The sequence below is a fragment of the Anolis carolinensis genome, chromosome 2 (assembly GCF_035594765.1).
Source record: "Anolis carolinensis isolate JA03-04 chromosome 2, rAnoCar3.1.pri, whole genome shotgun sequence".
Classification (NCBI taxonomy): Eukaryota; Metazoa; Chordata; class Lepidosauria; order Squamata; family Dactyloidae; genus Anolis; species Anolis carolinensis.
Genome location: NC_085842.1, coordinates 59,059,789 through 59,075,128, shown reverse-complemented (window position 1 = coordinate 59,075,128; position 15,340 = coordinate 59,059,789). Strand labels below are relative to the sequence as shown.

The window sequence follows — 15,340 nt, the reverse complement described above, 5'->3', positions numbered from 1 at the left end:
GACAATCCTGCTTCACCAGCTTTCTCCAGGATGTGGTGGGGAGCATTGTTTTGACCATCAAAATGGAAATTACAAGGAAAACGGAGGATAGTATGCATTGTGTAAAAACTTCCATGTAGTCTCTCTCAGACTCAAAATATTTTTGCTTACTTACACTGGTTGGTTTATTTCACATGTGCATATTATTAGTTTGAGAAACATTCTCTGAAATGTGTGGAACTGCTCTTCTTTTTAATTGTTTAGGAACCTGTCCGTATTCTTTCCATGTTACTTCTGCCTCTTGTAGCATGAGGATAAGTTGTGTCTTTTCTTTCTTTCACTAGATATAAGCATTTTGAAAGAATGTATAGGATGGGTCAAAGTACTATTAGGACATAATGTTGGAGTCCACTTAAAGGTTTCTGGTTCATTGATATGTTGGATTAAAAGCAAGTCCACAGATAGAAACATTTAGTGTTGCATTGACACATTTAAAAAGCAGTATTTTAGAAGAGCACTTCATATACTAAGATATATTTAGTCATTTATATGAAAAATAGAAAGTAGTGGTTCTTAATTATAAATATGTGCAGTAAGTACATTTACTTACATTTTATTTATAACTAGCTTGGGTGCCTAGTAATGCCTGGGTTATATGAAAAGGGCCTTATTTGTTTTTAGATGTGAGGTAATATCAGTTTGGTCATATGTTACAGTATTTCTTAGGAAAAAAAACTCAGTCTTTGCTTTTGTTTTTTATGAATGCTCCCATTGGAAAATGCATAAGGATGTGGGTGAACTAAAATTACCAAAAATCTTTGGTCAACCCTTCCAAATCTCCCCCAGTATTCATAGTTAGCCATGTTGGGTCTTTGTGCCAAATTTGGTCCATATCTGTAATATGCTGGTTTCAGTGTTCTCTGGATACAGGTGAACTACAACTCCCAGATTTCCAGGGTGATCACCCCAAAACTGTGCCAGTAATCACATATGGCCATGTTGGGTCTGTGTGCCAAGTTTGGTCCAGATGCATCATCAGATGGGTTCAGTGTTCTCTGAATACGGGTGAACTATAAATCCTGGATGTCAAGGTCAATCACCCCCAAACCCCGCCAGTATGCAGATTTGGCTATGTTGGGTCTGTGTGGCAAGTTAGTTCCAGGTGCATTGTTGGTGGGGTTCATAGTGTTCTTAGATTGCAGGTGAACTGTATATCCCAGTCCCTACAACTCCTATAAGTCATGGTGAATTCTCCCCCAAACCTCTCCAGTATTTTCAGTTGCTGATGAATTCCTCTGTTTGCAGTGTACCATAGGAAAGAGTAGGAAAGTGTTAAGGGAGAGGCAGTAGGGCGGGGTCATGCAAATAGAGAGAAAAAAGGAACACTGGGATGTGCTCACTGTAACCTGCAATGTCCTGTGAGGGAGTGACTTGGTGACTTCTCAGCACTGGGAACTATAGCCTGTTTATGGAGGCTGGAGGCTGTCTCTGTGAGCCACAAACACACATACAGATTTTCACTTTTATTATGTGTGTAGATAAATTGTTAAAAATTAGATGATAAGGAACTGGGTCCCCCACTTTCCCTCTCTTTCCCCCCCCCCCTCTTTCTATATGTATGTGTGTATGTACGTGTGTTTGTATGTATACACACATACACACACGGTGGAAGCATAGGTAAGGTTTTCTAGCAGAAAAATATGGACAAAAAACTTTGTTTACAGCAGTTGAGATTTCTGTTGGATGCAATATAATAATTGAAGGGCAGCTTCCCAGAACTCTAAAAGTCCTTAATCTGAGGTAGGGAAAGTGCAACCCATGGACTTCATGGACTTCTTCAGACAGTCTTACAAAGCCCCCAACCACCTTCCCCAATTTCAATGTTGGGACTAATCTGGGGCCAATATAGTACCTGAAATTGATCCCAGATGTTAAAAACTACCCACAAATGTAACCGTTCAGCTTTCCCACCAGGCCAGTGTTCTGCCAATTCACTCATTTTCAGCTGAAAATGGCAAGTGGAAGTGGCATGACTTCCCTTCTGGTGTGCTTGTTCAACCCACAGGAAGATTACGAGGATGAGGATTGTCTGTTGCCTGCCCTGGCTTCTGGGTGAGAATTAAAGTGACTTCAGCATAGTTATGCATATGAGTACAACTTTTTAACTCAGCAAAAATAATAAAATATGGAACCTCTACCACAGTGTGCTAGAGCCAGTGACCATTTTGTTACAATTGTGGAAAAATCCAGGTCACCTAATCATAGGAATGATGTTTCTCTCCCTCATAAGATTTCTTGATCTTCCTGCTCCACAATGTAGTTGGAGAGCATGGGTAGTATCCTCAGGCATGAATTTCGAACTGGTGATTTATATCATCCTTGCACAACTTTTTTCCCTGCTGAATAAGAATCTAGTAGTTTTCTTGCACTTGAAAAAATAAGTTTGATCTCATATGACTACAATACTTTATTTGTTGCAGCAGTTAATTTGTCCCACTTTTTGCAAGTTCTATACCATATATGCTTATTTAACTACTGGATACATTATGCATGCAATCACATCCAGTGATTACATATGATACATTTCATATTTGAAATTTACCCATTAGCTCTATATGTTTGGCTGGGACAATGCTTTCCACAGTTCTGAAAGCCTGAATTGACCTGGTGTGGGAGGCATAATTGTAAGGAAAATGAATTCATTCAAAATATCAATAAAGCACAATATTGGTTCCTGTAAAGCTATGTTACATGACACCATCTCTGCTTTTATGGCAATTTCCCCCTTTTGAATTGTGTAGGGTGAATTAAACTCCATAATCCATTGCAGCCAGACTGTAACTTGAAAATAGGCTAAAACAGAAATTGTGTGTAAACCTCATAAAGAAAGTTGGTCAGATTGGTCAAGTGGAAGGAAACAGTGACTAAAAAAACACAAGATGTGTTTTGATATTAAGCTTTTGTTAATATCTAACCAGTTTCCTATAGAAAGTATGATTAACTCAGTCTGGTTTCAGAGTAATTCTCAATCTTTTCCTTGACTGATACTTTTACTTCTGGTTTCAACATAACAAGCATTTCCCTTATAGTGCTGTATTTCTATTTGAAAACATTGTGCTGTTGAAAAATGTGTTAACATCTATAAAACAGCTTTCTCAAAACTATCAAAATACTTGATCTGCTACTTAACAACAGCTATCATATTTGAAACAAGTGATGTCTTAGATTTAATGAATAGGCGGCTAATGTTCTGCTTGTTTTGAGAAGGGTCATCCAACAGCAGAGCCTCCCTCACTCTAAAGTCTCTGAAAATCTTGAGCAGATTTGGAGCTGGGAGACTGAAAGGGAATGGGCGAATCCATTCTATCTGCAATGTCTGTGCTGCTGGTAGACAGCCACAGCTGGATACAGCCACCATAAATCTACACTTAGAGAATTCCAAAATCATCTCCATTTGCTATTTAAGCAGAAATAACTAGACACTAGAGCCACAGATGTTGTGTACTTCAGCCTCTACTAGGTCCTGCCAGTGTGGCTAATGAATGAAAATGATACATGCTGAAGTCCAAACATCTAGAGGTCTCTCTTATTTCCCTATGCCAGAACTGGATCAGACATGGCATAATTGCATTGAGTTAAAAAGTTAAAGAAAAGTGTTTTTGTCTGGAGCAAAACAGGCCATCAGAGCAGAAGAAATTTGAGAGAAAAAGAATGAGAGCAAGCATTCTAAATTTGGATTTTTTTCCCCATCAAAACTCCCTTCCCATAATCTGAACAGTTTCACAATCCAAAGTCCAGTTTGAGGTGATACTTTTATTAGACTAAATTGAAATTATGGTGTGTTTTCAGATTGTAAATTAGGTTTTCAGACAGACTGCTTTTCTGATAGTGTTTTGGCAACAGAAAAACAGGCAGGGGTGACATTGAATGATTTGTAGTTCTTCCTTGAACTGTTGAAAGATTATTTTGCAAATGCCTGTTCAAGGGTACACATCAAGTTTGGAGATCAGTGGAACATACCAAATGTTTAGATTAGAATATGCTCTAGTTGAATGAGACAGCAGCTTATAGAAACATAAAACTCCAAAGATCAAGGTGGGTTTTTTCCTCTTATTTGTGATCATGTTTTCCTTTGTGGTTTATATTGTACAACAACTTATTTTGATTAGCTGCATATTATTTAAGGGCATTGCATTTTTTATTAGAAAAACTATACTTTATGAGGAAAACACACTATTTCTTTTCTTAACTCTAAACCTGCCGTATGAGTACTTTGTGCCTAGGGTGTTTACAGAGAATAACTGAATAGCAGCAATAACAGATGCTTAGACTTTTGTAGACTTGTAGGCATTTGCCTTAATCAAGTCTGTCTATTCATCCATCTGGCCTAATGCTGACTCTTCTGACTGGCAAGTAGCCATCATCCATCTTTTGCTGTCACCTGCTGCTTTAACTAGAGAGGTCAGGGATTGAAGTGTGGGTGTAACAAAGCCATTAGTTTATTTCTAGGCATAGATTTAGTTAGCATCAGAGTGATAAAATGTAGTTTTAACTTTAAAAAAGAGCCAGTGAGAGATTTAGCCTTTTATTATATTTTTATATTTTATTTATATTTGTTTATATATATACACACACACACTAGTTTTTCTTTACTAAAGGAGATTCAAAGTGACTAACTCTAAATACCATAACATTGTGTAAATTAAAACCTTACACATATAAACATTAAAATACAATTAAACATAGAAATATTAAAAATACATGGTTAAAAGCCATTAAACGTACCTATTAAATTACATAAAACACAGGACCCCCTGGCTTGGTCTTTAAAATTCACTTCTTTAAAAACCAGCCTGAATAAAAAGGTTTTAGCCTGAAGTTTGAAGGACAGCAGAGAGGGGGCCATTCTGGCTTCCCTGGGAAGAAAGGAGTTTCAGAGTTGAGGGGTAGCCACTGAGAGAGAAGGCCCTGCTCTCTTGTTCCCACCAGCTGAGCTTGAGATGGAGGTGGGACCAAGAAAAGGGCCTCTCCTGGGGATTTCATGGAGATGCAATCAGCCAAATCGCCTTGACCTGATCCGTATAGGGCTTTGAATTGTGTTTGGAAACAGACTGGCAGCCAATGAGCTGCTGCAACAGTGGGATCAGCCCCAGTTAGCAACCTGGCTGCAGCTTTTCGGACAAGTTGAAGTTGAAGGTACCTAAGATTTCAACCCAAATGGTTCAGCAGATTTCCCTGGTTAGCCTACTCAAATGTGCAAGGTGCATTCTGTAAGTACGGTGTGGTGTTTGGAGGAGAAGGTGGGGGTAAAAGTGATCATCAGAAGCTTGGTGCATTGGTTGCTAAACCATTTGTGCGGTGGCTAAAATGCAAATACAAGTCTCAACAGACACCAAAAACAGAGTACCATCAGAATAACTTGTGCTTGGCTAAAAACGACTTGCTAATTCACAATGGAAAACGCCTTGATGTAACCCGTCATGATAAAGAAAATAAAAAGAAAACAGAAGAAAATAGAAGAAAATAGAAAGAAACTTTTGCCAATTGTGGAAACTTTCCTTTGTGGCCGACAAGAACTGACTTAAAGAGGGAGCAATGATTCAGGACCTATTGCCTGTGAAGGAACTTTGCATAATGATGCATAATGATTTCAGGGTCTTGTTGAGATCTTGTGCCAGATCAGGAGACATTGACCTGAAAAATCATCTCAGGGGAAAAAGTCTCAACCCTTCCCAATTTTTTTTTCTGGCTATGAGTCTGTCTCCAACAGAATACTTAAGTTGTATGACAACAAAAAGACAAAAGGTGTGGTGGCCGCACAACTCAAGGCATTCTTGGTAGACACTGATTATCTAGATCTGGCGCAGTCTGGCTTCAGGCCAGGACATGGTACTGAGACAGCCTTGGTCACCTTAGTAGATGATCTACGCTGGGAACAGGACAGGGGTAGTATGTCCCTGCTGGTTCTGCTGGACCTCTCAGCGGCCTTCGATACCGTTGATAACGGTATCCTTCTGGGGCGACTTGCCGGGATGGGTCTCGGAGGTACTATCTTACAGTGGCTCCGGTCCTTCCTGGAGGGGCGTTCCCAGATCGTGTCACTGGGGGACACCTGCTCGGCCCCACAACCATTGACTTGTGGGGTCCTGGAGGGTTCAGTACTGTCCCCCATGTTGTTTAACGTATACATGAAGCCACTGGGAGAAGTCATCCTGAGTTTCGTGGTGCGGTGTCATCTGTACGCAGATGAAGTCCAGCTCTGTCACTCCTTTCCACCTGTCACTAAGGAGGCTGTTCAGGTCCTGAACCGATGCTTGGCTGCTGTGTCGGACTGGATGAGGGCGAACAAATTGAAATTGAATCCAGACAAGACAGAGGTTCTCCTGGTCAGTCATAGGGCTGAACAGGGTATAGGGTTACAATTTTTGTAAGCCGCCCTAAGTCCCCTCGGGTGAGAAGGGCAGGGTATAAATCTTGTAAATAAATAAATAAAACTCTCCCAACAAACCCAGATTCCTCCCTATCTAATCTAGCAGCCACATTGCAGGTACCAATTTCACTCAACATCAGAGATGATTTACCTGCTCATCTCCAATGTAATATTTGTCACCTATGTCACTAATGCTTCTTTGGACTCTACATTGCACAAACAATACAGGTTCTATGCAAAATGATAATTAGACACTAATGTTGATATATGAAATGGCAGAGCCCCACTCCCCCCAAAAAAGTTGAAAAGCTTTTCAGGCTTCCTGAATATACAGTATGGGATTTATGAGCAGCAATTCTTGAACATAAAAAGTCAAAGATTGGTAAGAGAAGCATCTAACTTAGGATACATTCACAAATTCCAATCCATTAGAAGAGGCATGGGCAGAAATAATGGTTTCATTGCACCCTAAGTGTATTAATCCTCACAATTGAATATGCAGCAAAAGGAACGCAATAGAGAAGGTTTTCACCCTGGGGCAGTTGACTTTTACTAAGCATTTTTATGTTCATACATATCAATATAAAAAACCACTGAAAAAACTATTATATCAGACACTTGAAGCACCTGAAAAACTTCTCACACTCTTGAAAATTTTATGTCCAGAGTCACAATTTATATCATTCTATCACCATCCTGGGGGGGGGGGGGGGGAGGGGGCTGGTGGCACAGTGTGTTAAAGCGCTGAGCTGCTGAACTTGCAGACCAAAAGGTGTCAGGTTCAAATTCCGAGAGCGGAATGAGTGCCCGCTGTTAGCCCCAGCTCCTGCCAACCTAGCAGTTCGAAAACATGCAAAATGTGAGTAGATCAATAGGTCTACTCCGGCGGGAAGGTAACGGCACTCCATTCAGTCATGCTGGCCACATGACCTGGAGGTATCTATGGACAACGCCAGCTCTTTGGCTTAGAAATGGAAATGAGCACCAACCCCCAGAGTCGATCATGGCTGGACTTAAGGTCAGGGGAAAACTTTACCCTTTACGTATCACCATCCAACTTCTGTGTACTTGGCTAAATACCTGAGGTTTTACTATCACTCTATTTGGGCATCTTGAGAGAGGATTGATAATGCCAAAAGTTCATACTAAACATGGATCAGTAAGTCTCAAAGGTTCTCCTGGATTCATCTCCCCACCCCTTCTACTTTTTTTACAGGGTTGTTGTATGTTTTCCGGGCTGGATGGCCATGTTCTAGAAGTATTCTCTCCTGACATTTCGCCCACATCTATGGCAGGCATCCTCAGAGGTTGTGAGTTATGACAGACTCACCTGGCTATTTCTTTGAATGCTATTGCTGAAATGATTTTAAAAGCAGCATTGGTAAGCTGAAGTTCACTAAAACCCAAAGTACTGCACTGAGTTTCAGTGAACCTTAGTTTACAGATGCGGATCTTTGCAATAGCACTACACTTGTAGATAAGCCACCTCACAGCAGAAAAGTCAACCTGTTATCTAAAGTAATTGATACCAAGACGGTGATATGAATATATCAGCACACTGAGCAGATCATTTATGTATACATTTTTTTTTCTTAAGAATGATATCAGGTGAGTGAGTCTCATAGTGACTGCAAGGCACTGACCATTTCCTGTAAGGAAGATACTGAGCAATAACCCAGCTGGTGCCTGTAGGTAGTTCGGTCTGCAGTCTTTTAAGTACCTGATGCAGCCAGTCATAATTCTTGGTGATCTCATGTCCTCTCTTTACCAAGTAAGGCCATGTCCTCTGATGACATCCAGGTCCCCAAAATGCATATGTCACTTTTAACTGACCATGATTCATGCTAAGTATGTTCTTATAATAGGACCTGGCTTCTTCTGTGCCTCTTTAAACACTGAGCAAACAACATTTAGCTAAATACAACTAGTCCAGAAGGAAGAGTACTTAAGCTATCAATTTTAGCAGCCCCCCACAAATCAAATTGAAGTTGCATTTATCATCATATTTATCTGCCCACCAAATTGTGATTGAGCATTGCTGAAACACAACTTTTATTTGCAGGCAGATTTCAGTAGGCATCTACAGTGTACTGTGTAGGTTATATAACATCATAACAGGCTAGATTGACGCTCCTTTTGTTAGAAGACATGGACTTGCTCTGTTTTGAGTTCTGGATAGGCTCATTAGTCATTGCTGTCCCTGGCTAAATAAGCTTTCCCTTCTTCTAACAACCGTCATTTCCACTTGCCCTGGAAGGAGCAGGAACAAATATTCTTTCATTGGACCAAATACATCATCATCCATGGATGCTGGATCTGACTTCCTGTTCAATTCAAGAACCTCAAGTAGTGATTGACTGGAAAGTTGTGTCTTCCTTAAGTGGAATAAGGCACCTTCTCGGTCCCACCTCCATCTCAAGCTTGGTTGGTGGAAACGGGAGAGCAGGCCTTCTCGGTGGCTTCCCCAGGACTATGGAACTTCCTGCAAAGGAAAGCCAGAATGGCCCCCTTCCTATTGTCCCTCAGGTGGCAGAATATACAGTAACCTTTTTATTCAGATAGGCTTTCAAAGAAGAAGGTTTTTAAAATCAAGTCATGGGGTGCTGTGGTTTTAATTTGATTATGCATTGAATATGTTTGAATATTTTAACTCTAAATTTTAATACGTTTTGTATTTAATTCTGTTTTAATGTTTGTATATTTGTATATTTTCAATGGTATGCTGATTCTTTTATGTTAAGCCACTTTGAGTCCTCTTCGAGAGAGATAAAGCAGGGTATAAATATTATAATAATAATAATAATAATAATAATAATAATAATAATAATAATAATAATAGGCATTATTAAGTAATTGCCACCAGAACCATCCATTAAATAAATCTTAATTTCATGTTTGAAAGAGTTTTGATTAAGACTGTGTATTTGTATATGCGCCCCTTCAAGTAGCCTGTTGACTTATGGTAACTCCATGAATTTCATAGAGTTTTCTGAGACAAGGAATACTCAGAGGTGATTTTGCCAGTTCTATCCTCTGAAATATAGCCTACAGCAACTGGTATTCACGGGTGGACACCCATCGAAGTACTAAGCAGGGTTGACATTCATTCAGAATCTGGTGGCTTTAGGGTATTTTGTCCCTCATGTCAAACTTTTTTTTTAAGAGGAAAAACAGTTTTTCTATATACGAGTGAAGGGAAAATAATTTGTTTTGTTTTTGCATGCTAGTTACATCAAAAATCATTCCCATTTTTAAAAGCCCAATTACACAACAATACACTTTATTCTGTTAAAAGTATTTTTAAATCTAACTAGTTATTAGTGCAGGGAGGGAGGTAATTCAAAGTGAGGTTGTTTGTGCCTCAATTATATAAAACCGGTTTCACTAAACCAGTAACCTTAATTATGAATAATAAATTTTATATCCTGCCCCCTCTCCACACAGGACTTGGGGTGGGTTAAACCAATATGCTGCACAGTCCTTAAGTTTCTTTTCATAATCTGAACTGGCAAAAAGAGAAGTTGAATATTTGTTTTGATTGGACTGAAACAAGATCTGTCATTCGATATATTATTATTATTATTATTATTATTATTATTATTATTATTATTATTATTATTATTATTATTATTATTATTTCAGGAATTATTAGAATTTTAAAAAGTTGTCCCCTGTTAACAAGATCACTTTTTAAGTAACTTTTTATTCTTCCATACTAGCTAGATCCTTTGTGTCTGATCAATATGAGAATATCTTAGAATTTTGTAGGCTGTATAGTTGTTTGCTAGGGAACCAAGTCTGACTCTGTATCCATTATATTAAACCTATAGTTTAATAATACACTACTAGGGCATACCATCAGTGTTGTGAAAGCTAAAGTAAATGACCAGTTTGTGTGAGAGACCTCAAGGGTGTTTTTTGACTGGAAAATGGGTGTTGATTTCAGTTTGCTAAAGCTTTGTAATGACTGACCTTTGCGCAGACGAGCTGCATACTTATAAAAATAGGTGGAAATGTTTCCTGTAGAGATAAATAATAATATGTGGGTAGATAATTACCTTCAGACGAAATGGACGTGTCTGTTTTCAAGAAATCCAGTATGTAGACATATGAAATGAGTACTGTGGCAGTAATTTTTGTGTTATATTTTTGTTGATATTTATTTGTGTGGTGGTCCAAAAGGTTATGACCTGTTTACTTTTGAAGAGGAAAAACAGTTTTTTCTATACAAGAGTGAAGGAAAAATCTTCTGTTTTGTTTTTGTATTCTAGTTACATCAAAAATAATTTCCATTTTTAAAAGCTTAGTTACACAACAATACACTTTATTGTGTTAAAGTATTTTTAATATATATTGTTGATTTTTATTTGTGTAGTGGTCCAAAACGTTATGATCTGTGTTCACTTTATGTGTGAAATGCAACATGTTTTTCTGGAGTAGCATTCAGTCAGTAGGTCTGTTATTACATTATTAGTATGCCTGCTACTGTTGTTATTATTATTATTATCATCATCATCATCCTCATCATCATTACATATTGAAAGCAAATGGCATTGATTCCTGTATTTGCATAATCTTGTATTGTTAAACGTGTAGTCTGATACCTGCTCAGTTCTTGAAGAACTGAGATTTTACACTCAGAAATGCAAATGCTTATATATAAAGAACTCAATTGGGCTGGGGCAAAGGGGTCAGAATTATTTTTTTTCTCTAACTGACCATTCTAAGTTTCCTGAGCTTATTGTCTAGTTTAAAGTTGTTGGCCTTTGGAACCCATTGGAACGAACCATTCCCATAGTTTCCTATGCTGCCATTGGTCCCTACTTTACAGCAAAGGATCATTATCTGTTAGAAGTTTGGACTTTCCATCTAATAGGATGAAAAAAATACACATTTTGGTTAGCCAGCTTTACTTTCTCCTTTCTCTGAATACACAACATACTTGCTGAACTGCTACAGAGAAAAGATCCAGAGTGGCTGTAGTTGTCTCCTGCAAGAAGGTGTGGTGGTCAAATTTGCATCATTCCATTCTGTACAGTTTCTGCAGCTTTCGTATTTATCTCTTTCTCTTGTCTGTTTTACCATACGGGAGTTCTAAAATGTTTGAGATCTGTCATAGTACTGCTTATACTTTATGGTTGCATCCTATGTTTTGTGTGTGTGTGTGTGTGTGTGTGTGTGTGTGTGTGTGTGCATGCATGTTTGCTTGTTTAGGGGAATGTGCAATCAACCATTTCCATTTCAGTTTCCATCTTAGATTTTCTTTTGTAACATTCCAGTTTGTGTCTTACAAGATGAAGTGGACAGTCTTCCGTTGTTAACAATATTTAAATCTTCCTCACTGAGGGTCTCTCCCTAATCATTTACTGTAGTGCAGTGTGAGACCAGAAATTTCTCAGTGCAAGTACCCCAACCTCAAAGCTGGACTGTTGCTTGGGGCTCAGTCTGCAGTTGAACACTCTCACACAAAAATATATTATTTGCATTTCCCATTTTTAAGTAAATAAACTATCCAACCTTTAGTGCTTTAATCTTCTGCCCCACTTCTTCCTCCCTCTCTCTCTCTCTCTCTCTCTCTCTTTTTTTTTTTTTTTACCAAAATAACCTTTTGTTGAAATAAGCTGCCCCATTGTCTGCCCTTTCTGTGGGGTTTTGTCTCTTAAAAGTTTACTCCTTCATTTAATTTTCACATGTTATTGCTATTTTCTCTAGTGTGTGCTCTTCCTTCTTCCCTATAATTCTTTAGTTCACAACAACAAACCTGTGAAGCAGGTCAGGTTGTGAGAGTAAGACTAACCCAAGGTGACCTAGCAAGATTTGTGGCTCAGTGTGTAGTGGAATCTGGCTTTGCTCAGTTCACCATTCTAAGTATGACACCACTCTTTTTCAGTCCCTGGACCTTTGCCCATGGAAAGATTTTCTTTTTGCGTTAATTTCCACCCATGTGTTATAGACAGGACAGTGCATAGGTCAGCTGGCGACAAGTCTTTACAGCTTCCTTTGTTTTATTTGAATGGCTCTTTTTTTAAAAGGAGTGTGGGAGAGCTGAGATCATCAGAAAGTCCCAGCCTCTTCATAATGTCATGTTGCTATTTTACATACTCCTGCTGGAAGGAGTCCTGATACGTTCCCTGTTGGGGAGGAGCTGCAGAGTAATTAAATGATTCACTGGTTTCTGTATTGAGCTACCTCAGTTGAGGCTTGGGTTTACAGCAGTCAGGGTGTGCTGTGCATTAGGTTTCAGCAGATCTAACCTAGGCATGTTGCTTTGTTCAAACCATGCATTGGGAAGAGCTGTTGCGCCTCAGAAAAGCCAAGGTAGGCAAGAAAGGAAGAGAACTTTGTTTACAGGAACAGGTATTGAAAACCTAAGTTTATATAAAGTATTTAAATATATATATACATACTTGTCAGAAGAAGTCAGGGTTTTTTGCATAAGTTGGGTGTTAATTTAATTTTCATATGATTCTTCCAAGTCTAGATGTTTGCCCTCAACCATAGATATAATTTTGTTTGGAGAGTTTCACCATTGCCAGTTCTCTTTTGATAAACAAGCATATTCAAAAAAGTGAAGGAGAATTGTCCGAGAACTTTTAAATATATTATTGAATACAATATAGATCTTTGTGTGCAGATTAAATTAGGAAGGCCCTTGTGTGCTCCCTATCTATTCTGCTATTCGCACCAGGTATGCCTGTTTGGGACAGCATACATGACCTAAGTTTGGTTCTAATAGACCCAAGGGTGTGTGTAAACTGTGCCACCACAGTATCAACAAATAAGTGTGAGGATACAAATGCACATTTTATGTGGGTACACAATTATATTGATTTATTACACAGAGAGACAAACCATTCCACTACGTATACAAGAATTTTGGAAATGACATCCTTTTGGGACTGTAGAATAATAGTTATGACTGAGTACTAGATAAAATGGTTCCTTTTGTGTTTATTTTACTGAAGTTAGCAATGTTGGTTAAAGTCTTCTGATTTCATTTTTCCATGTTCAGAAAATGGCAAAAGGCATTATCACAATCTGCTCTTGTAGAGTGTGAGATTTTACCAGGAAATAGAAGATAAATGTATTTGTCTTTTTATAGCTATTTAATAAAGGTTTTCACTTCATAAGAAAACAGAAGTGGCTAGTGTTTCAAGTACCAGAACAGTCTTTCATGTTGATGTTTTTTTATTTCTTTTTCCAGATTGAACGACTAGATGTAAGCAGCCTAGCACCAGCATCAAGCACACTAGTCTCCAGCATAGACTGCAGTATCAATGCTGACTCTGTTGATGGTACACCAGACCCACAGCGCACGAAAGTGGCCATTACCCACCTGCAGCAGAAGATACTAAAGCTGACAGAGCAAATCAAAATAGAACAAACAGCTCGAGATGACAATGTGGCAGAATACCTTAAATTAGCCAATAATGCAGACAAGCAACAGAGTGCCAGGATAAAGCAGGTGTTTGAGAAGAAGAACCAGAAGTCAGCCCAAACAATCCTCCAGTTGCAAAAGAAGCTAGAGCATTACCATCGGAAGCTGCGAGAGATCGAGCAGAATGGTATCCCTCGACAGCCCAAAGATGTCTTGAGGGATATGCACCAGGGACTGAAGGATGTGGGGGCAAAGGTCACTGGCTTCAGCGAAGGAGTGGTTGATAGTGTTAAAGGTGGACTTTCCAGCTTCTCTCAGGCAACCCACTCCGCAGCAGGGGCTGTTGTTTCCAAACCCCGAGAGATTGCCTCACTCATTAGGAACAAGTTTGGGAGTGCCGACAATATTGCTAGTCTGAAGGACTCCTTGGAAGAAGGTCAGGAAGATGGAACGGGGGGAAAGGTGTTAGGTGTTCATAACTTTCAGTCAAGCCCAAAATATGGCAGTGAGGAAGATTGCTCCAGCGCTACGTCAGGCTCTGTGGGGGCTAATAGCACTACAGGGGTCCCCATGGGAGCACCAAGTTCCAAAACAAACACCATGGAAATGCAGAGCTCAGGGTTTGATGCAATACTGCATGAGATTCAAGATATCAGAGAGATGCAAACACGGCTGGAGGAGTCATTTGAAAATCTTAAGGTTCACTACCAGAGGGATTATTCCTTGATAATGCAGGCTCTGCAGGAAGAAAGATATCGGTGAGTATTTAGTAGTCCAACCATTATTTGATCGTGCTAATGGTAAGGCCCGTTTGGAGCCATTTTGACATATGCATTCACCCAGTCCTATCGATCTCATATATCTCAGGTACTAGCCTTAAAAATTATTGTTCAGTTGAGAGGCATCTTCCTTCCCCATTTTAACAAGCCCAGATTTCCTCCCCTCCTGACTTTCACTCCACTGTGGTTACACCTATCTCAGAGTCATTTTTATTATCCCTGTCCTGTAGTTTGCCAGCCATTTCCCTAGCCCCAGTCTTGTGGTATAATGGATTTTTAAGTGCATCCTGTTTTGGCTGCTTCATCATTATCAGTAAAGGGGTAGGGAAGCAGGGAATCTTGTGAGAAAGTACCTTGAAGATGTAGATAGTATAGAGCAGGGGTGTCAAACTCGTTTTCATCCAGGACCACATCAGCCTTCTGGTTGCCCTCAACCATAGACAGAGAATCCATGGATACAGAGGATCAAATATAATTTTTTTACATAGTGGTCAGTGCTCTTTAGTTTTTACCCCATTTAATTCCCCAGATGTTATTGAACAACAATTCCTATCACTGTCGATTATCCTCCATGTGGAATTGCAACCCAACAGTACTTTTGGCTCTAAAGTTGGGAAAAACTAAAGGGCATTTTAAAGTCAGACATCATATCCACAAGCCTTGTATCTAAATCCAAACCCCCCTCTCCAGACTAAACAGAACAAACTGCAGCCTTTCAGATGTTACTGTGTCACAATGCCCAACAGCTCTAATCATGATGTCTAAGGAATACAG

At 39.2% G+C, this 15,340-nt stretch overlaps 1 protein-coding gene across 8 annotated transcripts in view; it reads left to right on the top strand.

The window, feature by feature from the left end:
• The window catches only part of tmcc1 (transmembrane and coiled-coil domain family 1), a 156,925-nt gene that overhangs the window by 125,890 nt on the left and 15,695 nt on the right, over positions 1 to 15,340 (top strand). For 6 of the 8 annotated variants that reach the window (XM_008116980.3, XM_003224878.4, XM_008116984.3 and 3 more), the window contains one exon: positions 13,614 to 14,545. In XM_008116980.3, coding sequence (XP_008115187.1) covers positions 13,614 to 14,545 — 932 coding nt within the window. Of the gene's footprint in view, positions 1 to 12,368; positions 12,767 to 13,613; positions 14,546 to 15,340 lie in introns of those variants that run through there. The other 2 variants (XM_008116981.3, XM_016995989.2) reach the window with 2 other exon arrangements.